The sequence below is a fragment of the Myotis myotis genome, unplaced genomic scaffold, assembly GCF_014108235.1.
Source record: "Myotis myotis isolate mMyoMyo1 unplaced genomic scaffold, mMyoMyo1.p scaffold_m19_p_22, whole genome shotgun sequence".
In the NCBI taxonomy this organism is placed as follows: Eukaryota; Metazoa; Chordata; class Mammalia; order Chiroptera; family Vespertilionidae; genus Myotis; species Myotis myotis.
In genome coordinates, this window is record NW_023416327.1 from 594,161 (window position 1) to 620,549 (window position 26,389).

The following is a 26,389-nucleotide window of genomic DNA, read 5'->3' on the forward strand; positions in this document are numbered from 1 at the left end:
GATCAGGCTGGCAGGGAGAGCAGTTAGGGGGCGATCAGGCTGGCAGGGGAGGGCAGTTAGGGGCGATCAGGCCGGCAGGCAGGCGAGGGTTAGGAGCCAGCGGTCCCAGATTGCGAGAGGGTGCAGGTCGGGCTGAGGGACACCCCCTCCCCCTGCACCGCACAAATTTCATGCCCCGGGCCTCTAGTATTACAATAACAATAAAAGAGGCCCACAGGAACACAAGGAAATTTCTGGAGGTGCTGGCTCCATTTGCCCCTTGATTGTGGTGGGTCGCGCCCCCTTGTGGGGCCTGGAAGGAAAGACGCCCGGGACAGGAGGGTGTGAGGGACCCTCGTCCCCCCATCAAAGGCTTCAAGTCGTCTCTGAGGGGTTTTTAGTCCATGTTTTTAGGACGCGTTTTTAGGACCTGGCGGCCGGTTACGGAGCCCTGTTCTGAGCCCCAGCGAAACCCCGAAGTCCGTCCCGGAGGCAGCCTCGCTTCTGGGGGGGGGGCCCACATCGCGTCCCTGTGGCTCCGAGACAGGCCAGTCCTCCCTCCGCCCCGAGGACACGTCCCCCGTCCCCCGTCCCCCGTCCCCCTTGTCCTCCCAAGAGGAGCCGGCCTCGCTGCTCCCCGTCCACCGGCTCCGGCCGCCACGACCACCATCCCCCGTCCAGCGTCCACTCCCCGGACACCGCTGTCCGTGTGTGGGCCACGCTGCCTGCCCCTCCCCTCAGCCAGACACACGGCGAGTTCCCACGGACAGCAGTGCCCGCCGACCCCGGGAGCCGCTGAGCTAAGCCCTTGGCCGGAGCCTGCCGGCCCCCGACCATCCCTTCCCCGGCCACCCGCCCAGCTGGCCTCCCGACCGGACCTCCGGAACCCACATCCTGTGGGCGATGCAGACCGCGGGGCGCGAGCCAGCAGTTCCGGGGTGAGCTCACTTCCCCTCCCCCGCCCCCAGCCCCCTCCCCCAGCCCCCTCCCCCGCCCCCGCCCCCGCCCCCGCCCCCGCCCCCGCCCCCGCCCCGCCCCGTGTCTAACTCCGAAAGGCGTGGCCCCCGGGGGTCCACCTGGGCTTAACCAGGGCAGCCCAGGGCACCCTCTCCTCTGACTTATTGATTTATTTGCTTGTTTATTTTTAGATCAAGTGTATTTATTTATAGCCCTGGCTGGTGTGGCCCAGTGGGTAGAGCCTGGGCCTGCGCACGGAAGGGTCCCGGGTTCGAGTCCGGTCAAGGGCACGGACCTCAGCTGCAGGCTCCTCCCCGCCCAGCGTGGGGCGTGCAGGAGGCAGCCCATCATGTGTCTCTCGCACCCACGTTCCTGTCTGTCTCTCCCTCTCCCTTCCGCTCTCTCTAAAAATCGGTGGGAAAAACGTCCTCGGGGGAGGATTAAAAAAGGAAAAAAAGTATATTTATAAGCGTCAACGTTTTTTATTTTTTTAAATATATGCATTTACTGATTTCAGAGCGGAAGAGAGAGGGAGAGAAACATCCATGATGAGAGAGAATCAGGGACCGGCCGCCTCCTGCACGCCCCCCACTGGGGATCGAGCCCGCAACCCGGGCCTGTGCCCTGACCGGATCGAACCCGGGACCCGTCCGTCCGCAGGCCGACGCTCTATCCGCTGAGCCACACCGGCCGGGGCTACCAGCCCCTTTTCCTCACCAGCTCTGGGCTCTCACGTCTCAGTTCTGTACACTGTAGGTGTGTATGTGCGTGTGTGCGTGTGGGTTTAAATAACACGTATGTTACTCCAGCAGAACTGACTACATTTACATGCTTCCGTAGGGCGCCGAAACCGGTGTGGCTCAGTGGATAGAGCGTCGGCCTGCGGACTGAGGGGTCCCAGGTTCGATTCCGGGCAAGGGCATGTGCCTTGGCTGCGGGCACATCCCCAGTAGGAGATGTGCAGGAGGCAGCTGATCGATGTTTCTCTCCTGTCGATGTTTCTAACTCTCTATCCCTCTCCCTTCCTCTCTGTGAAAAATCAATAAAATATATTTTAAAAAAAAAATGCTTCCGTAGGGCTTGACTGGTGTGGCTCAGTGGTTGAGCACTGACCCAGGAACCAGGAGGTCAGGGTTCGATGCCGGTCAAGGGCACAGGCCTGGGTTGTAGGCTCGACCCCCAGTAAGGGGCGTGCAGGAGGCAGCCAATCCATTACTCTCTCTCATCATTGATGTCTCTCTCTCTCCCTCTCCCTTCGTCTCTGAAACCAATAAAAACATCTGTGTAAGAGCTTTGACCGTGAACTTCATCTTAGGCCCCTGAGGCTGGGGTATTACAATGCCTGGCACCAAGATCACAAACAGTCACCTACAGGGGCACAGACCTCATTACAGAGCATGCAGTTCCCGCTAACCTACAGCTACAGCGCCTCCCTGTGGCACCCGCCTCTAATTGCAGGTAAAGCGAGGGAGGGGAGAGTGATCTATCCTATCCCATATAATAAAAGCCTAGCATGCCAAGTGTCCGGTCGTCCGTTCAACCAACCAAAGCGTAATATGCTAACGATACACTAAGGCCGCTCAACCGCTTGCTATGACGTGCACTGACCACCAGGGGGCAGAAAGTCAACCGGTTGACCAGTCACTATGATGTGCACTGACCACCAGGGGGCAGAAAGTCGACCGGTTGACCAGTCACTATGATGTGCACTGACCACCAGGGGGCAGAAAGTCGACCGGTTGACCAGTCGCTATGATGTGCACTGACCACCAGGGGGCAGAAAGTCGACCGGTTGATCAGTCGCTATGACGTGCGCTGACCACCAAAAGGCAGACACTCTGAACAGTAGGTGAGCTTGCTGCTGGGGTCCGGCCGATCGGGACTGAGCGAGTGGGGCCGGACACGCCCTGGAGCCCTCCTGCGGTCCCTCCCCGGCCCCGATCGTGCACCGGTGGGGTCCCTCAGCCTGGCCTGCGCCTTCTCGCAACCCGGGACCCCTCGGGGGATGTCGGAGAGCCGGTTTCACCCCGATTCCGCAGGAAAGAGCGAGGGACCCCACTAATGCACGAATTCGTGCACCGGGCCTCTCATTAAAAATGAATGAAAATGAACGTCTGCAACACGACAGGGTCCATGAGCCCGTTACACAAGGCAAGTCAGAGACACGCCCCCACCTCCCGGCAGCTGCCTCTCACCTGCAGCTCCCGAAGCTGTTTCCTGAAAGAAGGCTGTGGCGAGGGTCCCACAGTCCCGCGGGGAGGCGGGGAGCCCCACTGACCTGTCATGGAGTTCTCCGAGGTGCACAGCTGCTCCCGCAGCTTCTCCACGTCGTCGGGGTGCACCTGCTCGTACAGGGTGCTGCCGAACCACTCGGACTGCGGCTGGTTCAGCACGGGCGTGACCGAGTCCGACACGTAGATCACCCGCCCCGTCTCGGCCGCCACCACGAACAGGAACCCGTCGGCCGCCTCCAGGATGAGGTGTTTCAGCTCCTGGGAAGGGAAGGCCGGCGTCAGGGAAAAGCAGGATCCCCCCCGACCCCGCCGCCAATCTGATTTTCCTCTTTTCTTTCTCTTTCACGGATTCGTATGGATCTCAGAGAGGAAGGGAGAGGGAGAGGGAGAGGAACATCCATGATGAAAGAGAATCATGGATCGGCCGCCTCCTGCACGCCCACACTGGGGATCGAGCCGGCAACCCGGGCAGGTGTCGTGACCGGGAGTCGAACCCTGACCTCCTGGTTCCTAGGTCGACGTTCAACCACTGAGCCACACTGGCTGCCGGGCCAAGGTCATCTTGCCTGGGACCCTCTGTAACACAGACGAAGGGCCCGCAGCCTGGGGCCCTGCCCAGCGTCCGTCCCCAAGGACTGGAACCTGTGGCCCTGCTGGTGAGGGCGCCTGGGGGGCTCCCTAAGGGTCCCTGCGCCCTGACGGGGTCAGACTCCGACACCCCCGCCTGGGAACGGGGGGCGGAAGTGGGCCTGGAAGGAGAGGGTTACTGGGCCCGTTTCCCCGGCTCCAGGCATCCGCCTCCTGTGTGTCCCGGACGCCGACATAACCCACAGCCCGGGGTCAGCATCTTTATTTCCAGCTTCGGGCCCATCCTCCCGGCAGGAAGGGGGGCGGACATCGGCACAGGGTGCCTGGGAAAGGAGCCGATCCGGCCGCCGGGGGAGGAGGCCGCCATTGAGGTCTCCCAGCCTCGGCCCGTGGGAAGGTCTCCGGGGACAGCGCCCCACGCTCAGAGGCCCCCACCCACCACCTCCTCCCCATTCCTGTCTCCCGGGAACAGGGCGCCCACGACCGAGGTCCTGCGCCCGGAAATCAGAACTGCCTTTGAACCCGGCCGGTGTGGCTCAGCGGCTAGAGCGTCGGCCTGCGGACTGAAGGGTCCGGGGTTCCATTCCGGTCAAGGCACAGGCCCGGGTTGCGGGCTCAATCCCAGTGGGGGGCGTGCAGGAGGCGGCCGATCAGCAATTCTCTCTCATCATGGATGTTTCTCTCTCTCTCCCTCTTCCTTCCTGAGATCAATAAAAACATATTTAATTTTTTATAAAAGCCATCAAACCCTGCCCAGGTAGCTCAGCTGATGACAGCGTTGTCCCAATGCATCAAGGTGGCAGCTTCGATCCCCAGTCAGAGCACATCCAGGACTCAACCAACGAACGTACAAATAAGGGAACAACAAAATCCGTCTCTCTCGCCCGGGCCAGTGTGGCTCAGTGGATAGAGCCTCGGCCTGCAGACGGAAGGGTCCCGGGTTCGATTCCGGTCAAGGGCATGGACCTTGGTTGCGGGCACATCCCCAGTGGGGGGCGTGCAGGAGGCAGCTGATCGATGTTTCTCTCTCATCAATGTTTCTAACTCTCTATCCCTCTCCCTTCCTCTCTGTGAAAAATCAATAAAATATATATTTTTAAAAATCCATCTCTCTCTCTCTCTCAAGTCAATAAATTACAAAAAAATTTTTAAACAAAATAACGTCTTAAGAAAAAGTAATCAGTTTCCAAAACTACGTGGATATCACAAGTTTCTGAGAGAATGCTGAAGGTTGCCAGTAAGCAAACGGAACTGGCCCGGCTGGTGTGGCTCAGGGGTTGAGCATCGGTCTATTAACCAGGAGGTCACGGTTCGATTCCGGTCAGGGCACAGGCCCAGGTTGTGGGCTCCATCCCCAGTGTGGGGCGTGCAGGAGGCGGCCGGTCCATGATTCTCTCTCATCATGGATGTTTCTCTCTCTCTTTCCCTCTCCCTTCCTCTCTGACATCAATAAAAATATATTTTTACAGAAAAGGCCCACAGGAGCCACGCAAACAGAGGAGCCAGGCCGGACCCACAGCCCCTGAGGTATGTTCCGGTGAAGAGCGAGGATGGGATGTGTCCTCTCGGTCCGACCCTCCCTCCGCCCTGCGCCCCAGGTCCCCACGCGGCTCCTCCGCCCTGCGCCCCGGGCCCCCGCAGCTCCTCCGCCCTGCGCCCCGGGTCCCCACGCGGCTCCTCCGCCCTGCGCCCCGGGTCCCCACGCGGCTCCTCCGCCCTGCGCCCCGGGTCCCCACGCGGCTCCTCCGCCCTGCGCCCCGGGTCCCCACGCGGCTCCTCCGCCCTGCGCCCCGGGTCCCCACGCGGCTCCTCGCCCTGCGCCCACGGGTCCCCACGCGGCTCCTCCGCCCTGCGCCCCAGGTCCCCGCAGCTCCTCCGGCCTGCGCCCCGGGCCCCCGCAGCTCTCCGCCCTGCGCCCCGGGTCCCCACGCGGCTCCTCCGCCCTGCGCCCCGGGTCCCCACGCGGCTCCTCCGCCCTGCGCCCCAGGTCCCCGCGGCTCCTCCGCCCTGCGCCCCAGGCCCCCGACGCGGCTCCTCCGCCCTGCGCCCCACGCCCCAGCGGCTCCTCCGCCCTGCGCCCCAGGTCCCCGACAGGGCTCCTCCGCCCTGCGCCCCGGGTCCCCACGCGGCTCCTCCGCCCTGCGCCCCGGGTCCCCACGCGGCTCCTCCGCCCTGCGCCCCGGGTCCCCACGCGGCTCCTCCGCCCTGCGCCCCGGGTCCCCACGCGGCTCCTCCGCCCTGCGCCCCGGGTCCCCACGCGGCTCCTCCGCCCTGCGCCCCGGGTCCCCACGCGGCTCCTCCGCCCTGCGCCCCGGGTCCCCACGCGGCTCCTCCGCCCTGCGCCCCGGGTCCCCACGCGGCTCCTCCGCCCTGCGCCCCGGGTCCCCACGCGGCTCCTCCGCCCTGCGCCCCGGGTCCCCGCAGCTCCTCCGCCCTGCGCCCCGGGCCCCCGCAGCTCCTCCGCCCTGCGCCCCGGGTCCCCACGCGGCTCCTCCGCCCTGCGCCCGGGTCCCCACGCGGCTCCTCCGCCCTGCGCCCCGGGTCCCCACGCGGCTCCTCCGCCCTGCGCCCCGGGTCCCCACGCGGCTCCTCCGCCCTGCGCCCCAGGCCCCCGCAGCTCCTCCGCCCTGCGCCCCGGGTCCCCACGCGGCTCCTCCGCCCTGCGCCCCGGGTCCCCACGCGGCGCCTCCGCCCTGCGCCCCGGGTCCCCACGCGGCTCCTCCGCCCTGCGCCCCGGGTCCCCACGCGGCTCCTCCGCCCTGCGCCCCAGGTCCCCACGCGGCTCCTCCGCCCTGCGCCCCAGGCCCCCGCCGCTCCTCCGCCCTGCGCCCCGGGTCCCCACGCGGCTCCTCCGCCCTGCGCCCCGGGTCCCCACGCGGCTCCTCCGCCCTGCGCCCCAGGCCCCCGCCGCGGCTCCTCCGGCCGGTCCCCCGGGTCGCGGCACGGCACCTGCTCGGTGAGGAAGGACGGCTTGTAGGCGCCGTCGGTGGACTTGTTGCCGGTGCCCCGCATGGACTTCATGTGCGAGACGGCCATGCGCAGGATGGTCAGCTTGTCGGGCTTGCGGGCCAGCGCGCTGCAGGTGGGCACCATGTCCGACAGCTCCGTGATGTACTGCGTCATCTTGTTCCGCCGCCGCCGCTCGATCTCACTGTGGTTCTCTCTTCCCAGCAGGAGGCGGGCGGGGGGCGGGGGAGAGAGAAGCGTCAGACCGGGCGGGGGCCGGGCCGCAGGGGGGCACGGGGGCCGTGGGTGCCACCAAGGGGCCGGGCAGGGGAGGTCGTCCCTGAACACACACTGGGCGAGCGGCCCCCGACACCCGAGAGAGCTTTGTGGGGGTCTCTGGGGGGCACAGGCTCCCTGACACCCGAGTGAGCTTTGTGGGGGTCTCTGGGGGGGCATAGGCTCCCCGACACCCGAGAGAGCTTTGTGGCGGTCTCTGGGGGGGCACAGGCTCCCCATCACCCGAGAGAGCTTTGTGGGGTCTCTGGGGGGGCAGAGGCTCCCTGACACCCGAGAGAGCTTTGTGGGGGTCTCTGGGGGGGCACAGGCTTCCCGACACCCGAGAGAGCTTTCTGGGGGTCTCTGGGGGGGCACAGGCTCCCTGACACCCGAGAGAGCTTTGTGGGGGTCTCTGGGGGGCACAGGCTTCCCGACACCCGAGAGAGCTTTCTGGGGGTCTCGGGGGGGGGGCACAGGCTTCCCGACACCCGAGAGAGCTTTCTGGGGGTCTCGGGGGGGGCACAGGCTCCCCGACACCCGTGAGAGCTTTGTGGGGGTCTCTGAGGGCGTTAGGGGGCACAGGTTCATCTAAATACCCTGAAATCCTTTCACGTTCCCATGAACCTAGCGACTTTGCAGCAGCATCAAGAATTCAGACACTGTCCCTGCAGCTGGCGTGGCTCAGCGGTTTGAGCCTCGACCTCTGAACCAGGAGGTCCCGGGTTCGATTCCCGGTCAGGGCACAGGCCCGGGTTGCAGGCTCCATCCCCAGTGGGGGGCGTGCAGGAGGCAGCCGATCCATGATTCTCTCTCGTCATGGATGTGTCTCTCTCTCTCCCTCTCCCTTCCTCTCTGAGATCAATTTTTAAAAAAAGAATTCCCTTCTCCTGGCAGGAGGCAGCCGGAAGCTGACTCCACGCCCCTCACCCAGGCAGCAGCCACGGCCACGGCAAAGCCACCCAATGTGGGGCGGCCTCAGGCGTGTCCCCAACTCTGAGCAGCTCCATCAACTACCCCACAGGCCAGAGCAAGGTGGCCCCGGCTCCTGCAAACTCAACCTTGGGAAGCCCGTCCGTCTTTCTCTCTCTCATTTTTTTAAAATATTTTTTTATTGATCTCAGAGAGGAAGGGAGAGGAAGAGAGAGACAGAAACATCCGCGATGAGAGGGAATCACGGATCGGCTGCCTCCTGCACGCCCCACACTGGGGATCGAGCCCACCACCCGGGCCTGTGCCCTGACCGGGAATCGAACCCGGGACCTTTCAGTCCGCAGGCCGGTGCTCTATCCACTGAGCCACACCGGCCGGCGCTCTCTCTCTCTCTCTCTCTCTCTCCCTGTGGGGGGTAAGCAGAAGCCACGCTGTGGCACAGACTCTGACAGGCTTGGGGGGGAGGGGCTGGGAGTCCGGGCGTCCTGCCCGCCCTGTGCGGACCTCACACAGCAGCTCCGGGTCACCCCGCGGGGCTACCTCGTCCCCGACACCAACCCCGCAGGCCAAACATCGCCCCCCGCGTCCCCTCCTCCTCCTGTCCCTGGGCCCCCGCAGCCGGCGCGTCCTGCGAGGAGGGAACACGCCCGCTCCGGAACGTTCTCTCCGCGGGGGCGCTGGACCCAGGGGCCCTGAGAGCCACTGTCTGGTCATCTCGGGGGGCCGGGGGAGGCGTCACCCAAAAGGCACGGTCAGGCCCGGCCGGGGGGCTCCGTGGGTTGGAGCGTCCGTCATCCCGGGCCCCCGGGGGTCATGGGTTCAATTCCCGGCCAGGGCCCATGCCTGGGTTTGGGGTGTGGTCCCCCCGCCAACCAGGGCAAATGCAGGAGGCAAACGAACAGCGTCTCTCTCATCGATGTCTCTCTCTCTCCCCCTTCCACTCTCTCTAATAACCAGGATTATTATTATCATCTAATATGAGGATTAACAAAAAGAAGAGAAACCCACTTAACGTGGACAGTCACCGTTTTGAAAAAGCCACCAGAGCGAGCCGCGTGTCACTGAGCCGTGGGGTGTCCGGGGCGGGGGGGGGGGGGGGGACGTGGCGCGGCCGCTGCCCGTGTCCTGTCACCGGCCCCGAACGAGGGGCGGGCGTGGGGTCCCACCGCGGGCAGTGGCCCCGTCGGGGTCGAAGGACATTTAAATCGCGGGGGGCGTGCGGGAGGCAGCGGGCCACGATCCTCTCCCATCGTGACGTTTCTCTCCGCCTCTCGCTCCCTTCCCCTCTGACAGCAACAAAAATAAGTATTTTTTAAAAGGACGCTTCAATCCGTGTGCGTCCCCAGGAGGGGCTGGCCGGCCGCCGGCTTCTCCAAGTTCCGTGAACTCACCTGGAGAATTTGCTGGGGCCTTCGCCGTCTTCATCATCAAAGTCCATCCTGAAAAGACAAAGGTCACAGGTGAGCCAGGTCACGGGTGTGCAAGGTCACAAGGTCACAGGTGCGCAAGGTCACAGATTAGAGGTCACAGGTGTGCAAGGTGACAAGTGAGCAAGGTCACAGGTGCACAAGGTCACAGGTGAGCGAGGTCACAGGTGAGCAAGGCTACGGGTAAGCAAGGTGACCGGTGCGCAAGGTCACGGGTGAGAAATGTCACAGGTGCGCAAGGTCACGGGTGAGAAATGTCACAGGTGCGCAAGGTCACGGGTGAGAAATGTCACAGGTGCGCAAGGTCACGGGTGAGAAATGTCACAGGTGCGCAAGGTCACGGGTGAGAAATGTCACAGGTGCGCAAGGTCACGGGTGAGAAATGTCACAGGTGCGCAAGGTCACGGGTGAGAAATGTCACAGGTGCGCAAGGTCACGGGTGAGAATGTCACAGGTGCGCAAGGTCACGGGTGAGAAATGTCACAGGTGTGCAAGGTCACGGGTGAGAATGTCAAGGTGTGCAAGGTCACGGGTGAGAAATGTCACAGGTGCGCAAGGTCACGGGTGAGAAATGTCACAGGTGTGCAAGGTCACAGGTGAACAAGGTCACAGGTGCGCAAGGTCACAGGTGAACAAGGTCACAGGTGAGCTCCCTAACAGGTGGCACTTTTAATGGCGACAGGAGCAGCGGGCACAGAGGGGGCTACGTGGCCTCAGACACACGCTGTCCAACCGTCCCCACCCGCCCCAGAGCAGGAAACGGTCTCTCTCCGACCATCACACGGGTTCCAGACAAGAAAAGGTCAAATTCAAGGTCACCCGGTGAGCAGCGTTCATTCCAGGGCCGGGGCCGTGTGCAACCGTGAAGGAGTCCCTACCAGAATCCCACGCGGGCTGCGCGGACGCTTCGGGCGGTGCCAGAGGGTCCACGCTCCCGTCCCCCCCCATCGTGGGGGCGCTGCCCCCCGCATCACTAATTCTGCAGCGAGATTTCCCTTTTTACTGAACTCTGTGCGCACTCACAGGACACACACCCAAGGGGCCCGGCCGGCGTGGCTCCGTGGCTGAGCGTCGATCCAGGAACCAGGAGGTCCCGGGTTCGATTCCCGGTCAGGGCACAGGCCCGGGTTGCGGGCTCGATCCCCAGGGTGGGGCGTGCAGGAGGCAGACGGTCCGTGACTCTCTCTCATCGTGGATGTTTCTCTCTCTCTCCCTCTCCCTTCCTCTCTGACATCAATAAAAGTATTTTTATTTTTTAAACGAAAGAAGACCACAGACACCGCAGAGCTGCCCGGGAGGGACAGACGTGCCCCCGACCACGCAGCTGGGCATCCGGCACCAGCGGGGAGCGGCCGAGAGCCCGGCGATGGGAGAGCAGGCCGGACGCAGGACGTCCCCAGGGAGGCAGGGCCAGCAGGGCCAGCCAGCCGCGGAGCCACACCGCCACCTGGCGTCCCTGCCGGGAACGGCCACAAACATTTCAGGGTCCAGGGAAAAAAAGACTGAATTCTCAAAACTCCTAAAAGGATGGTGGGGGGGGGGGGCGCCAAGCACTGAGGCCAAACCTCAAGCGGGTGTGGGAGGCACGGTTATCTTTAAAATGCCTTTGAGCTCGCCCCGGCTGGTGTGGCTCCGTGGATAGAGCGTCGGCCTGTGGACCTAAGGGTCCCGGGTTCGATTCCGGTCAGGGCACATGCCCGGGTTGCGGGCTCCATCCCCTGTAGGGGGCGTGCAGGAGGCAGCCGATCCATGATCCTCTCTCATCATGGATGTTTCTATCTCTCTCTCCCTCTTCCTTCCTCTCTGACATCAATAAAAATATATTTAAATAAAAATAAATAAAATGCCTCTGAGCTCTCCCCAGATGGTATGGCTCAGTGGATAGAGTGTCGGCCTGCGGACCAAAGGGTCCCGGGTTCGATTCCAGTCAAGGGCACGGACCTCAGCTGCAGGCTCCTCCCCGGCCAGGGCCCTGGTCGGGGCGCGTGCAGGAGGCAACCCATCCATGTGTCTCTCTCACATCGATGTTTCTGTCTCTCCCTCTCCCTAAGAATCAATGAAAAAATATCCTCGGGGGAGGGTTTAACATCTATACTAATAAAAGGGTAATATGCTAATTAGACCAAACGTCTTCCAGATGTCCTTCCAGACCAAGCCACGTTAGCAGAGGCCGAGGCAGAGGCAGTTAGGGGTGATCAGGCCGGCAGGGGAGAGCGGTTAGGGGCGGTCAGGCCGGCAGGGGAGAGCGGTTAGGGGCGATCAGGCAGGCAGGGGAGGGCGGTTAGGGGCGGTCAGGCCGGCAGGGGAGGGCGGTTAGGGGCGATCAGGCCGGCAGGGGAGGGCGGTTAGGGGCGGTCAGGCAGGCAGGGGAGGGCGGTTAGGGGCGATCAGGCAGGCAGGGGAGGGCGGTTAGGGGCGATCAGGCAGGCAGGGGAGGGCGGTTAGGGGTGATCAGGCCGGCAGGGGAGAGCGGTTAGGGGCGGTCAGGCCGGCAGGGGAGGGCGGTTAGGGGCGATCAGGCAGGCAGGGGAGGGCGGTTAGGGGCGATCAGGCAGGCAGGGGAGGGCGGTTAGGGGCGATCAGGCCGGCAGGGGAGGGCGGTTAGGGGCGATCAGGCAGGCAGGGGAGGGCGGTTAGGGGCGATCAGGCCGGCAGGGCAGGGCGGTTAGGGGCGATCAGGCCGGCAGGGCAGGGCGGTTAGGGGCGATCAGGCCGGCAGGGGAGGGCGGTTAGGGGCGATCAGGCCGGCAGGGGAGGGCGGTTAGGGGCGAACAGGCCGGCAGGGCAGGGCGGTTAGGGGCGATCAGGCCGGCAGGGCAGGGCGGTTAGGGGCGATCAGGCCGGCAGGGGAGGGCGGTTAGGGGCGATCAGGCCGGCAGGGGAGAGCGGTTAGGGGCGATCAGGCCGGCAGGGGAGGGCGGTTAGGGGCGATCAGGCCGGCAGGGGAGGGCGGTTAGGGGCGATCAGGCCGGCAGGGGAGGGCGGTTAGGGGCGATCAGGCCAGCAGGGGAGAGCGGTTAGGGGTGAACAGGTGAGCGGTTAGGAGCCAGCAGTCCCAGATTGTGAGAGGGATGTCTGACTGCCAGTTTGGGCCCGATCCTGCAGGATGTCCGACTCCTGGATTTGACAGGGTGCAGGCCGGGCTGAGGGACACCCCCCCCCAGCCCCGGTGCACGAATTTTGTGTACTGGGCCTCTAGTAAATAAATAAACCAGGGACCACAAGACTGTGCCTCCCACCTGCACGTATGATCACACATGTGGGCAGCCATCAGATTTGGTCACCGGAACAGCATGACATGGGACAAGCCCAGGACAGACAGCAGGACACAGGCTGTTCACGTCCACAGGCTGACCACCCCCTCCCCCCCGGGACCCCACACACCTCACCGCTCATCGGCAGCACAGAAAAAATCGCAAGTCCTGAGGACACAGTACCTCCCACTTTTTAAAAGATATAGATATATATTGATTTCAGAGAGAGGACGGGAGGGGGGTGGAGAGAGAGAGACATCCATGATGAGAGAGAATCACGGACAGGGTGCCTCCTGCACGCCCCACACTGGGGATGGAGCCCGCCACCCGGGCATGTGCCCTGACCGGCAATCGAACCCGGGACCTCCTGGTTCCTAGGAGGATGCTCAATCACTGAGCCACGCCGGCCGGGCTGAGCAAAGACTCTTGCAGCCCAAGCAGCTGGAGCTGGGGGGGCGGGGGAGCTGGATGGGGAGCCCCCCCCCCCGGGGGAGATCACAGAGCTCACTCTACCCCCCCAGACCAGCAAACAGCCGTTCCAGCTGCGAGCTGCAGCCCAAACCACGGGAGGCCCATCTCCCGCGGCGTCAGGACCTTGCAACAGCGACGCAGGAGGCCAACCGCCGGGCGTTCCGTCTCCGGGGCCCCGGACGCAGTGTGTCCCTCACGGGCCCAGCGAGCAGCGCGACACGCAGGGAGCCCGGTGCCGACCCGCCGGGCGAGGCTGCTTACCCGGAACGCCGCTTCCCTCCGCGGGCGGGCACGGCCCCGGCCATCCGCACCTGTCCAGCGGCCGCCATGGGCGCCACGGGCAGCGGCACCGATCCCGGCAGGTCTGAGGCCATTTCTGGAATTCGGCAAAGAGGAGAGAAGGTTCTGTCAGTCCCGGGAAAGCAAGGGGGTGGCCCGAGGGCCCGGGAGCACCCCCCGGGGACGAGAGCCCCAGGACCCGGGTGGGGGGGCTGCCCTGATGTGTCACTTAGGGGACTCCATTTCTGCCCTCTGGAAAAGGGCACCCCCCCAAGTGGTTCATCCGCGGTTGAGCATCGACCTAGAAACCAGGAGGTCAGGGTTCGATTCCCGGTCAGGGCACAGGCCCGGGTTGTGGGCTCCATCCCCAGTGCGGGGCGTGCAGGAGGCAGCCGGTCCGTGATTCTCTCTCATCGTGGATGTTTCTTTTTTTAAATATATTTTTTTATTGATTTCAGAGAGGCAGGGAAAGGGAGAGAGACAGAAACATCAATGATGAGAGAGAATCATCCATCGGCCGCCTCCTGCACACCCTGCACTGGGGACCGAGCCAGCAACCCGGGCCTGTGCCCTGAGCGGGAATCGAACCCTGACCTCCTGGTTCCTAGGTCCACGCTCAGCCACTGAGCCACGCCGGCCGGGCACATGGACGTATATTAAAGCCACTACCTCACGCCTGCCTCTGCATTCAGGAGAGCTCAGGCTGGAAGAGACACCCTTCCCAAGGGCCCTGCCTGGAAATTAGAACTGGCCGTAGCCTGTTCTCCCAGCGAGGGAAGCCCACGACCCTCCCCCTGCCCCCTCCCCTGCCCCTGCCCCCTCCCCTGCCCCTGCCCCCTCCCCTGCCCCCTGCCCCCTGCCCCCTCCCCTGCCCCCTGCCCCCTCCCCCTGCCCCTGGCCCCTCCCCCTGCCCCTGCCCCCAGCAGCTGAGGGCTGACCACACGTGAAAGGAGACGGACATGAACGCATTCTGCTGACCAGATGGCCCCATGTCAACACCCTACCCACCCCAGACAGGAACCGAATTCCCAGGGGAACCAGAGAGCACCTGCCGGGCGGAGCAAGGTCACAGGGAGATAAGGTCACAGGGGAGCAAGGTCACAGGGAGATAAGGTCACAGGGGAGCAAGGTCACAGGGAGATAAGGTCACAGGGGAGCAAGGTCACAGGGAGATAAGGTCACAGGGGAGCAAGGTCACAGGGAGATAAGGTCACAGGGGAGCAAGGTCACAGGGAGATAAGGTCACAGGGGAGCAAGGTCACAGGGAGATAAGGTCACAGGGAGCAAGGTCCAGTCACAGGGGAGCAAGGTCACAGGGAGATAAGGTCACAGGGGAGCAAGGTCACAGGAGATAAGGTCACAGGGGAGCAAGGTCACAGGGAGATAAGGTCACAGGGGAGCAAGGTCACAGGGAGATAAGGTCACAGGGGAGCAAGGTCACAGGGAGATAAGGTCACAGGGGAGCAAGGTCACAGGAAGGGGCAAGATCATGGGGGAGGGACAAGGTCCCAGGGCCCCCTCGGTCTCACGGGGAGGTCTCCCCACGGCCCGTTCTCCCTGCAGCCCTCTGCCCTCAGGCCTCTGTCCTGTCCCCCCAGCAGGGAGCTGACATCGTCACAGGGGTCACTTCCTGTGAAGGCAAACACTCCCTTCCCTGCCCCCCGCTCTACGGGTGTGGCTCCCCCGTGCCAGCCCCCCAGCCCCATCTCCAGCGTCCTCTCCCGGTTTCTCCCCCCCACCCCCGCCCCTGCCCGCCTCACAGCCCCGGGTCAGCTCCCTCCGCACCGGACCGAGGCCCCTCCCGGCCTCCTCAGCTCCATCCTTTCTCGGTGCCGCGGCCCTCCCTCAGGCCCTGGGCACCAGCCCCGTCTCCTCGCCGATTCCCGCGCCCAGGCCCGCCCTCCCCCCTCAGGCCTGCTGTCGCCTCCGAAAGGTCACCCTTCCTCCGGCTTCCGCTGCCGGCTGCGCTCAGGGCCTCCGTGGCCTAACGTCCACTCTTTCCCTCCCACGCATTCTCCCCACGGAAGCCAGACTGACCTGACCCTCCAGCCCTTGCTGGTCTCCTCTGCGGCTACTCTTCTCTCTCAGCACCAACGGGGGCAGGGGGGTCCCTGCCATGATCCCCCATTTCTCGTGTGGTCAGGCTACACCGCCTGGGACACACCAGTCCCTCCCGCCCCAGGGCCTTTGCACGTGCTATGTCCTGGGGCAACAAAGCTCCCTTCCCTCTCTTCACCAAATTAACTTCCTCACAGTGTTTTCAAAATCCTATATAATAAAAGGGTAATATGCAAATAGACCGAATGGCAGAACAACCAACCAACCAATCAAAGCGTAATATGCTAATGATATGCTAAGGCTGCTCAAGCGCTTGCTATGACGTGCACTGACCACCAGAGGGCAGACAGTCGACCAGTTGCTATAACGTGCACTGACCACCAGGGGGCAGAGAGTCGACCAGTCGCTATAACGTGCACTGACCACCTGGGGGCAGACAGTCAACTGGTCGACTAGTCGCTATAATGTGCACTGACCACCAGGGGGCAGACAGTTGAATGGCTGACTAGTCGCTATGATGTGCACTGACCACCAGGGGGCAGTCAGTCAACTGGTCGACTAGTCGCTATGATGTGCACTGACCACCAGGGGGCAGACAGTCAACTGGTCGACTAGTCGCTATGATGTGCACTGACCACCAGGGGGCAGACAGTTGAATGGTTGACTAGTTGCTATGATGTGCACTGACCACCAGGGGGCAGACAGTTGAATGGTTGACTAGTCGCTATGATGTGCACTGACCACCTGGGGGCAGACAGTCATCTGGTCGACTAGTCGCTATGATGTGCACTGACCACCAGGGGGCAGACAGTTGAATGGTTGACTAGTCGCTATGATGTGCACTGACCACCAGGGGGCAGACAGTCAGCTGGTCGACTAGTCGCTATGATGTGCACTGACCACCAGGGGGCAGACAGTCAGCTGGTCGACTAGTCGCTATGATGTGCACTGACCACCTGGGGGCAGACAGTCAACTGGTCGACTAGTCGCTATGATGTGCACTGACCACCAGGGGGCAGACAGTTGAATGGTTGACTAGTCGCTATGATGTGCACTGACCACCAGGGGCAGACAGTCAGCTGGTCGACTAGTCGCTATAATGTGCACTGACCACCAGGGGGCAGACAGTCAACTGGTTGACTAGTCGCTATGATGTGCACTGACCACCAGGGGGCAGACAGTTGAATGGTTGACTAGTCGCTATGATGTGCACTGACCACCAGGGGGCAGACAGTCAGCTGGTCGACTAGTCGCTATGATGTGCACTGACCACCAGGGGGCAGACAGTTGAATGGTTGACTAGTCGCTATGACGTGCACTGACCACCAGGGGGCAGACAGTCAACTGGTTGACTAGTCGCTATGACGTGCACTGACCACCAGGGGGCAGACGCTCCAACCAGTAGGTGAGCTTGCTGCTGGGGTCTGGCTGATCGGGACTGAGCGAGATGGCCAGACTCGCCCTGGAGCCCTCCCACAGTCCCTCCCCGGTCTGATCGTACACTGGTGGGGTCCCTCAGCCTGGTCTGCGCCCTCTCGCAATCTGGGGCCCCTCGGGGGATGTCGGGGAGCCGGTTTCAGCCGGATCCCGCAGGCTACTCCCCTTGGTAGGACGCCAGACACAAGGGGCTGGCAAGCGCTGCTGTGACAGCGCGAGCCTCTCCCGTTCGGGACTGATTGGGCGCGAGCCCGCGGCAGGCACAGTGGGGCCGGGATGAGCGGGAGGGGCAGGTGGGAGCTGCAGGCGGCGTTGGGCTGCGGGTTTCAGCCCGATCCCTGCAGGCCGCCCCGAGGGACCCCACCCGTGCACGAATTCGTGCACCGGGCCTCTAGTCCTATATAATAAAAGGCCGGACCATAAGCGTAACAACCGGAATGACCGCTTGACCAGTCGCTATGAGGCGGGGGGCCGGCGAGGGGAACCAGCTGGCTGGCGGCGGCGGCGGCCAGGGACTGGCGGGCGGGCGGAAAATGGCCCTGATCACAGGCTAGGCCCAGGGACCCTAATCGCGCATGACTTCATGCACTGAGCCTCTAGTGCAGGGGTGGGCAACCCCTGGCACGCGTGCCAAACATGGCACGCCGGTAACTTCTGCTGGCACGCGAAACCCTCTCTTATCTCCCATTTACAATTTTCTTCTTTTTTTTTTTTTTTTTTTTTTAATATTTTATTGATTTTTTACAGAGAGGAAGGGAGAGAGATAGAGAGAGTTAGAAACATCGATGAGAGAGAAACATCGATCAGCTGCCTCCTGCACACCTCCCATTGGGGATGTGCCCACAACCCAGGTACATGCCCCCGACCGGAATCGAACCCGGGACCCTTCAGTCCGCAGGCCGACGCTCTATCCACTGAGCCAAACCGGTCTCGGCTACAATTTTCTTCTTAATATCGACTTCTTTATTTTTCAGATAAACTCGGTGCAGGTGCATCTTAGATAAATAAATAATTTTACAGAACATGTAGACGTTAAAAAATAAATGCATTTGTCATCATCATAGACTGTGTTTTGTCGCTGGAATGAATCGTATGATTTCTTCAGGGTTCTTCACATACGTACACCTTAAGAGACAGCAAGCAGGCGTGACATGTTCTCAAAAAATTAGGGTTGGCACACAGGAGAATTCCGAGTCAGAGATTTTGCAGGTTTTGGCACGCACTCGCACAAAGGTTGCCCACCCCTGTTCTAGTGTGTGTGTGTGTGTGTGTGTGTGTGTGTGTGTGTGTATGATGTATATAATATGTATATGTATATGTATATGTATATGTATATGTATATGTATATGTATATGTATATGTATATGTATACGTATATGTATATGTATATATAAAATTTGGCCCTAGCTGGTTTGGTTCAGTGGATAGAGCATCGGCCTGCGGACTGAAGGGTCCCGGGTTCGATTCCCAGTCAAGGACACATGCCCAGATATGGGCTCCATCCCCAGTGGGGGGCGTACAGGAGGCGGCCAATCAATGATTCTCTCTCACCACTGATGTTCCAATCTCTCCCTCTCCCTTCCTCTCTGAAATCAGTAAAAAGATTTTTTTAAATATATTTTATTGATTTTTTACAGAGAGGAAGGGAGAGGGATAGAGAGTCAGAAACATCAATCAGCTGCCTCCTGCACACCCCCCACTGGGGACGTGCCCGCAACCAAGGCACATGCCCTTGACAGGAATCGAACCCGGGACCCTCCAGTCTCCACTGAGCCAAACCGGTGAGGGCAGTAAAAATGTTTTAAAAAGAAATGTGTATATATCTATGTATATATTTTTGAAAGGATTAAAAATGACGGCAGAACAAGTGGGTGCTGCACGAACAGACATGCTCCCAGGAACAAACCGGTATTACAACTAAAATACAGAAAAGCTTCCTGAAAAATCAACAAAAAACGCGCAGGAGAGACGAGCCCTGATGCCCAAGGGCCGGAAGTGGGGACCCCATAGAGACCGATTTATTTTGTATAATTGCAAAAAAATAAAAATACAATAAAATGAATTTTAAAAAGAAAAGAATCATAAAATTAAAAATGTTACATATTTTTTTAACCTTATTGATTCCAGAGAGGAAGGGAGAGAGAGAAAAAAAAAACATCCACGATGAGAGAGAATCACGGATCAGCCGCCTCCTGCACGCCCCCCACGGGGGATGGAGCCCGCCACCCGGGCCTGTGCCCTGACCGGGAATCGAACCCGTGACCTCCCGGCTCCTAGGTCGCCGCTCAACCCCTGAGCCACACCGGCCGGGCCCCAGCAGTCTTTTAGATTCAGCTCAACCCTCACTGACCCAAAGCAGCCAGTCCCCGGCCACGCCCTCCCCCACCCGGGCCAGGGCCACCCGGCTGCCCATTCGCCTCGTACCTGCACCTGCACGGCTGCTGCACGGAATGAATGGAGGTCCCCGGGGAGAGGGCAGGGCCTCCGGGAGGGTAAGGGGTGACGTCAGCCCCGCAGAGACGCCTGTGTCACCGGCACAGGATGCCAACGAGCCTGGTCACCTGACCCTCCCACGCGGAAACTGCTCAGGGCCGAGAAATGCCGGAGGAGAAGGAGGAGGAGGAGGAAAAACACGGCTGGACGGGTGCCTCCAAGATCCGCCCTGCGCGGGGCTGGCCCCAAGGCGGCAGGGGGGTGGAGGCCGGGCGGCTGGACGGGCCTCCCTGCATTTATTCCCTTTATTCCGAGGGCTGGCCTCGTCGCTGTCTCTGCTCCAGGTACGAAATGGAGCGACGCCCGGCCGGTGTGGCTCAGTGGTGAGCATCGACCTAGGAACCAGGAGGTCACGGGTTGATTCCTGCTCAGGGCACAGGCCCGGGTGGCGGGCTCGATCCCCAGTGTGGGGCGTGCAGGAGGCAGCCGGTCCGTGATTCTCTCCCATCTCCCATCATGGATGATCCTAACCTCTCTCTCTCCTTTCCTCTCTGAAATGAAACATATATCTATAATAATACAAGTGTAATATGCTGATTAGACCGGACGTCCTTCCGGACGACCTTCCGGACGAAGAGGAGGCCTACTCTTGCACGAATTTTTTGCAACAGGCCTCTAGTAGATACATATTTAAAAGCTTTAAAAAATAAATAAGAGAGACATTCCTTCATTTTCTCTTTGGGGAAACATAAAGCAACGACTGACATACACACTTTCCCAATGCAATAACCTGGCCCCGTGGTCGGCAAACGGCGGCTCGCGAGCCACAGGCGGCTCTCGGGCCCCTGGAGCGTGGCTCTGCCTAAGCCTTAGGAGGACCCTCACGAATGAATCACAGTGGACCTGCCCACAGTGTCTAAGTTTAAAACATTCGGCTCTCCAGGGAAATTTCCATCGTCGGGCTGCTGATATTTGGGTCCGATGACGAACGAGTCTGCCGACCACCAGGTCCTAGAGTATCTTCAGGACGATTCGCAGGAACAGGGGAGAACCAGGCAGGCTGCCGGGGTTGGGGGCGGGGAGGGGGGGCAGGCTCACCCCCACGGACACTCCCTGCGGCGAGTCCTCTCCCAGGGGCCCACGCCAGGCCCTACCTTCTCAGAGGCTCACCCGCCGCCTTCCTTCTCCGAGACCCGCACCTTCTGCGGGGGCCCCGTTACCCCGTTATCCGCGCAGGAAGAATATGGGGGGTTGGGGGGCGCCGCTGGGCGGAAACCAGCCCCATTGGTATTCTGCTCAGAAGATGCCATCTCGGCTCCGTTTACCTTCACCGCGGCCGCGCATACTGATCAGTGTATCTGCAGCAGAGAGCCCAGGAAAACGGGGGGCGGGGGGGGGACGGGGACCTGGATTGGGGGGCAGCCACCACGTCCACTGGAGATATCCAGACCATCAGAGAGGCATTTCCGAGGACAGATCAGACTGGATTCCTCCTGGTGGGCATGGGGGTGGGGGTGGGGGGACGGGGGTGGGGAGGGGGGATCCGCCCCTTCTAGAAGGAAGGGGGGGCACGGAGCCCCCAGGGCGCAGGCACATCCCCCATGGGCGGTGGGTCCAGGACATCAATAAAAAGATGTTTATCTATACTAATAAAAGGGAATATGCTAATTAGACCGGGAGACCTTCCTGACGTCCTTCCGGGCAAAGCCATGGTGGCGGGGCTGAGGCAGAGGCAGTTGGGGGCAATCAGGCTGGCAAGGGGGGAGGCAGTTAGGGGTGATCAGGCCAGGGGGGGGGGGCAGCTGGGGGCAAGCAAGCCAGCAGGGGGGGACAGTTGGGGGCGATCAGGCCAGCAGGGGGGGCAGTTGGGGGCGATCAGGCCAGCAGGGGGGACAGTTGGGGGCGATCAGGCCGGTGGGAGGGGGCAGTTGGGGGCGATCAGGCCAGCGGAGATGGGCAGTTGGTGGAGAGCAGGCTGGCGAGGGGGGGGGGGGGGGCAGTTGGGGGCAACCAGGCCGGTAGAGTGATTAGGGGCGATCAGGCAGGCAGGCAGGTGAGTGGTTAGAAGCCAGCGGTCCCAGACTGTGAGAGGGATGTCCGACTGCCGGTTAAGGATCAGGCCTAAACCAGCAGTCAGACATCCCCAAAGGGGTCCCAGATCAAAGAGGGTGCAGGCTGGGCTGAGGGACCCCCCTTCCCCCCCGAGTGCACAAATTTTCGTGCACCGGGCCTCTAGTATATATATATATATATATATATATATACCTTTTCATTTATATACGAGAGGCCCAATGCACAAAAATTCGTGCAATAGGCCTTCCTTACCCCGGCTGCCGGCACCGGCTTCCCTCCCCCGGGCGCCCGCAGGCACCCGGGATCCCGGCCGGCTTCCCTCGGCCCCGGCTTTGTCAGGAAGGACGTCCGGAAGGTCGTTCAGCTGTCTGGTCTAATTACCATATTACCCTTGTATTATTCTAGGCATCGTTTCTGGCCTCCCTGAACCTGTGCCCAATGACCCTATGATCGCACCGACACCTATAAGATTTCAACACAAACAAGGCCCCGCAACCTTCCCGCGCGAGTCTCGGGGTTCACGTTCCCACGTACACACCCCCGCAGAGGAGGGAGGGCGGTGACCCCCAAACATCCACGTATCGCTGCCCAGTGCGGGCCGCGCGTGTCCTGTGGGTAACCCACAGCCACGGGGTTAAAGCTACGCGTTGTCCGCGCAAAACCGATTACGAAGACGTCTCCAGCCCGGCCGGCGTGGCTCCGTGGCTGAGCGGCGACCGAGGACCCAGGAGGTCGGGGTTTGATTCCCGCTCAGGGCACAGGCCCGGGCTGCGGGCTCCATCCCCAGTGTGGGGCGTGCAGGAGGCAGCTGATCCCTGATTCTCTCTCATCATCGATGTTTCTGTCTCTCCCTCCCTCTCTGAGATCAATAAAAAGAAAATATTAAAAATAAAAAGAAGTCTCAAGCCCATGATGAGAGAGAATCATGGATCGGCTGCCTCCTGCACGCCCCCCACTGGGGATGGAGCCCGCAGCCCGGGCATGTGCCCTGACCGGGACTCGAACCCCGACCTCCTGGTTCCTAGGTCGACGCTCAGCCACGGAGCCACGCCGGCCGGGCCTGTGCCTTTGACCACGAATCGAACCGTGACCTCCTGGTTCCGAGGTCGACGCTCAGCCACGGCGCCACACCGGCTGGGCCTAAAGAGAATTCAAGTCCGTCGAGCCTGGTGCGCAGACGCGGGAAGCTGCATGCAGAACAGGACCCTCAGATCATCCCCTGGAGAAGCTACAGAAACGGCAGCCGTCATCGAAGATGGCGGGAAAGAACCGTCCGGGACGCATAAGGGTTTCAGGTAAAACACAGCCGTGGCGGGAGGGGCCGTCCCCACGGAAACAGGAATGCCCACTCGACACGCGTGGAGAGAGGACACGCTCAGGGTGAGAACTGAGAAGAGGGCGGGGGGTCTCGGCTCTGCCGCTCACCCAAGCCTCGACTTCCTCATCTGTGAAATGGGTCTACGGAGCCCAACATCAGGGCGGTTCCCCGAGCTCGTGGGCCCGGAGCCCTGAGCCAGGTGAGTGAGTTGGCGGTGGGCACAGCTGGTTCCGAGGCTCAGCTGCCTCTGCGGACCTGGGGGTGGGTGGCCCAGGGGCCAGCGCCATGGCCGTCGCCTGGGAACCTGTCAGAAATGCCATCCCTCTGCTGATGGGGCCTCTGGGAGGGGCAGGGCCCTCCCTGGTGATGAGTATTATTTTTTTAATACATTTGTGTTGATCTCACAGAGGAAGGGAGAGGGAGAGGGAGAAACATCCATGATGAGAGAGCATCGCGGATCGGCCGCCTCCTGCACGCCCCCCACTGGGGATCAAGCTCACAACCCGGGCCTGTGCCCTGACCGGGAATCGAACCCGGGTCCCCCCCGTTTCGTAGGTCGATGCTCAACGCAGGCTTCCTTCCCCGTGATTCTGAAGCAGGTGAGGCTGGACCACCTGTGTGCGGACGCCCCCTGGTGGTGACGCGGCCTCACAGCCCGCGGTCGGTCCCACCGGGGTGACCCAGGGCAGCGGCCACACCGGGAAGGCCCCCAGCACGGAGGGAGGACCGTGGTGACGGAGGGCCGACAGGCGACACAATCTGCTGCATGAAGGATGGAGACGAATGAATGAGCCTGAGGCCCGAGAGCCCTGGCCGGTGTGGCTCAGTGGATAGAGCGCCGGCCTGCGGACCGAAGGGTCCCGGGTTCGATTCCCGCTCAGGGCACAGGCCTGGGTGGCGGGCTCGATCCCCAGTGGAGGGCGTGCAGGAGACGGCCGGTCCCTGATTCTCTCTCATCACGGATGATCCTCTCTCCCTCCCTCCCTTCCTCTCCGAGGTCAGTCTATACTAATAAAAGCCGGTGTGGTCACGATGAGTGGTCGCCAGGAGGCTGCGTGTGCAGTGGACGCCCGCGGGGGGGCCGGGGCTGGACGCTGCGTGCGGGGCGCGGAGGCGGGACCCTGGGCTCCGGCCGGCCTCTTTGGGGCGGTCGACTTCAGGGCGCCAGCACTGTGACAGGGCACAGGCCAGGCTGGGGGAACCCCCCCCCCAGTGCACGAATTCCGTGCACCGGGCCTCTAGTAAGAATATATATTTTAAAAATATATTTTATTGATTTTTTACAGAGAGGACGGGAGAGGGATAGAGAGTTAGAAACATCGACGAGAGAGAAACATCGATCAGCTGCCTCCTGCACACTCCCCCCCCCCTCCCGGGGATGTGCCCGCAACCCAGGTACGTGCCCTTGACCGGAATCGAACCCGGGACCCTCCAGTCCGCAGGCCGATGCTCTATCCACTGAGCCACACCGGTCAGGGCAAGAATATATTTTTTTAAAAAGAGAGAGAGAGGAGGAGGCCGCAGCACCGAGCTGTGGTCGGCAGGGGCCCCACGAGGTCTGCTCCGAGGACGGGAGGGCCCGGGAGGGAGACTGGACGCTGGGCCCTGGGACCCGGGAGGACAGGGGGGCAGAGGGGCGAGCGGTCACACTCGGGGGCAGAGCCGGCCGCAGGGGGACAGACGGTGAGTCCAACCAGGACAGGAGGAAGCAGAGGGGCGGGGACGCCCCAGGGCCCTGGGGGGGGACAGAGGGGAGGTCGCGCCCACCCCCGGGGACCTGGGGGACGGTCCACAGGAGAGCTGTCTACGTCCTGCCCCGATTCTGTCGGGCTGGAATCCCTTCGGCTTAAAGGCTCCCAGGACAGCCCGGCCTCACACCCGGTATGTCCGAGGGCAGGTGGGGCTCTGCGTCACAACCGCCCGGCCGCCTCCCCACAGGTCCCCCCCAAACCAGGACCCCAGCAGCCTTAACCCCCAGGGACAGAATCGGGGGCCGGCCCACCATGCCGCTGGCCTACCACGTGCGGTCTACCAGCTGGGGAGCTGGCGTCCCCCCTAAACACACAGGGGCTCAGGCGTCCCTCTCCAAGTCCCCGTCTCTGCCTGGTGTCCCCCCGTCCCTGCCTGGTCCTCCCCGTCCCCGCCTGGTCCCCCCGTCCCTGCCTGGTCCCCCCCGTCCCCGCCTGGTCTCCCTGTCCCTGCCTGGTCCCCCCGTCCCTGCCTGGTCCCCCCCGTCCCCGCCTGGTCTCCCTGTCCCTGCCTGGTCCTCCCCGTCCCCGCCTGGTCCCCCCATCCCTGCCTGGTCCCCCCCATCCCCGCCTGGTCTCCCTGTCCCTGCCTGGTCCCCCGTCCCTGCCTGGTCCCCCCCCGTCCCCGCCTGGTCCCCCCCCCATCCCTGCCTGGTCCCCCCCGTCCCCGCCTGGTCTCCCTGTCCCTGCCTGGTCCCCCCGTCCCTGCCTGGTCCCCACCCCGTCCCCGCCTGGTCCCCCCCGTCCCTGCCTGGTCCCCCCCCCGTCCCTTCCTGGTCCCCCCCGTCCCTTCCTGATCCTCCCGTCCCTTCCTGGTCCCCCGTCCCTTCCTGATCCTCCCGTCCCTTCCTGGTCCCCCCGTCCCTTCCTGGTCCCCCCGTCCCTTCCTGGTCCCCCGTCCCTGCCCGGCCGGCCTCACTCAGCAGCCGGAACTGTTTCCCAACCCCCCTCTCGTCCCCCCCCTCCCCCGCGGGGGACGCCCCAATGGCCGCCCTGAGGCCGGAACAAAGCCCCTTTCTTCCCTCTGCTCACTGGGAGGCCACCCCAGCCACGTGACTCCTCAGCCCCCGCCAAGGCCTCCACACGGACCCCGCGCCCCTGGGCGCACTCCACCGGCTCCATCAATGACGTGTCTAATCAGGTGGCCGAGCCATTAAAAGAAGTAACGTCTGCCCCGGCCGGTGTGGCTCAGTGGATAGCGCGTCGGCCTGCGGGCCGAAGGGTCCCGGGTTCGAGTCCGACTCTCTCCCATCGATGTCTCTCCGTCTCTCCCTCTCCCTTCCGCTCTCTCTAAAAATCAATGGAAGAATATCCTCGGGGGAGGATTAACAAAAATAATAAGAATTAAATGAAAAAACAAAAAAAAAAAAACACGAAAGAATGAAATGTCTGGCCTGGGCCAATGAATGGAGATGGGGGGCCATTCTCAGGCACTGGGGATGGAGGGGGAGGGGGAAGCCAGGGGTGTGGCTTGCAGGGCTGGGGGACAGGGGGTGTGGCTTGCAGGGCTGGGGGACAGGGGGTGTGGCTTGCAGGGCTGGGGGACAGGGGGTGTGGGTGCCCGGATGCCCGTGTGCCCGGCGGACGGTGGACAGAAATGGAGATGCTGGTTTGTGAGGCTCACGGACCTGCACCAGCCCTCTCCCTGCCCGGCAGAAGGAAAGTGGGGGGCCGGCGGGGCTCAGCGGCTGAGCATCAACCTAGGAACCAGGAGGTCAGGGTTCGATTCCCGCTCAGGGCACAGGCCCGGGTTTGTGGGCTCGGTCCCCAGTGGGGGGCGTGCAGGAGGCAGCCGGTCCGTGATTCTCTCTCCTCACTGATGTTCCTCTCTCTCTCCCTCTCCCTTCCTCTCTGAAATCAGTAAAAATATAGTTAAAAGAAAGTGGGGGGCAGTCGCCTGCCTAACGTTGTCCCTGCATTAGTGACGGGCTGGACACCCCTGGAGATCAGCTATGCACCCCAGCGCCTTCTCTCCCCGGCC

General features: G+C 62.4%; 1 protein-coding gene across 3 annotated transcripts in view; it reads right to left on the reverse strand.

Moving 5' to 3' along the window:
• Window positions 1-26,389, reverse strand: part of ARNT2 (aryl hydrocarbon receptor nuclear translocator 2) — a 79,655-nt gene that overhangs the window by 47,176 nt on the left and 6,090 nt on the right. The window contains exons 1-5 of one of the 3 annotated variants that reach the window (XM_036355492.1): window positions 19,261-19,373; window positions 13,324-13,438; window positions 9,302-9,349; window positions 6,708-6,921; window positions 3,215-3,428 (exon numbers count right to left, since the gene is read on the reverse strand). In XM_036355492.1, the coding sequence (XP_036211385.1) occupies window positions 3,215-3,428; window positions 6,708-6,921; window positions 9,302-9,349; window positions 13,324-13,436 (589 nt within the window). In that variant the 5' untranslated portion in view covers window positions 13,437-13,438; window positions 19,261-19,373. Of the gene's footprint in view, window positions 1-3,214; window positions 3,429-6,707; window positions 6,922-9,301; window positions 9,350-13,323; window positions 13,439-19,260; window positions 19,374-26,389 lie in introns of those variants that run through there. The other 2 variants (XM_036355491.1, XM_036355490.1) reach the window with 2 other exon arrangements.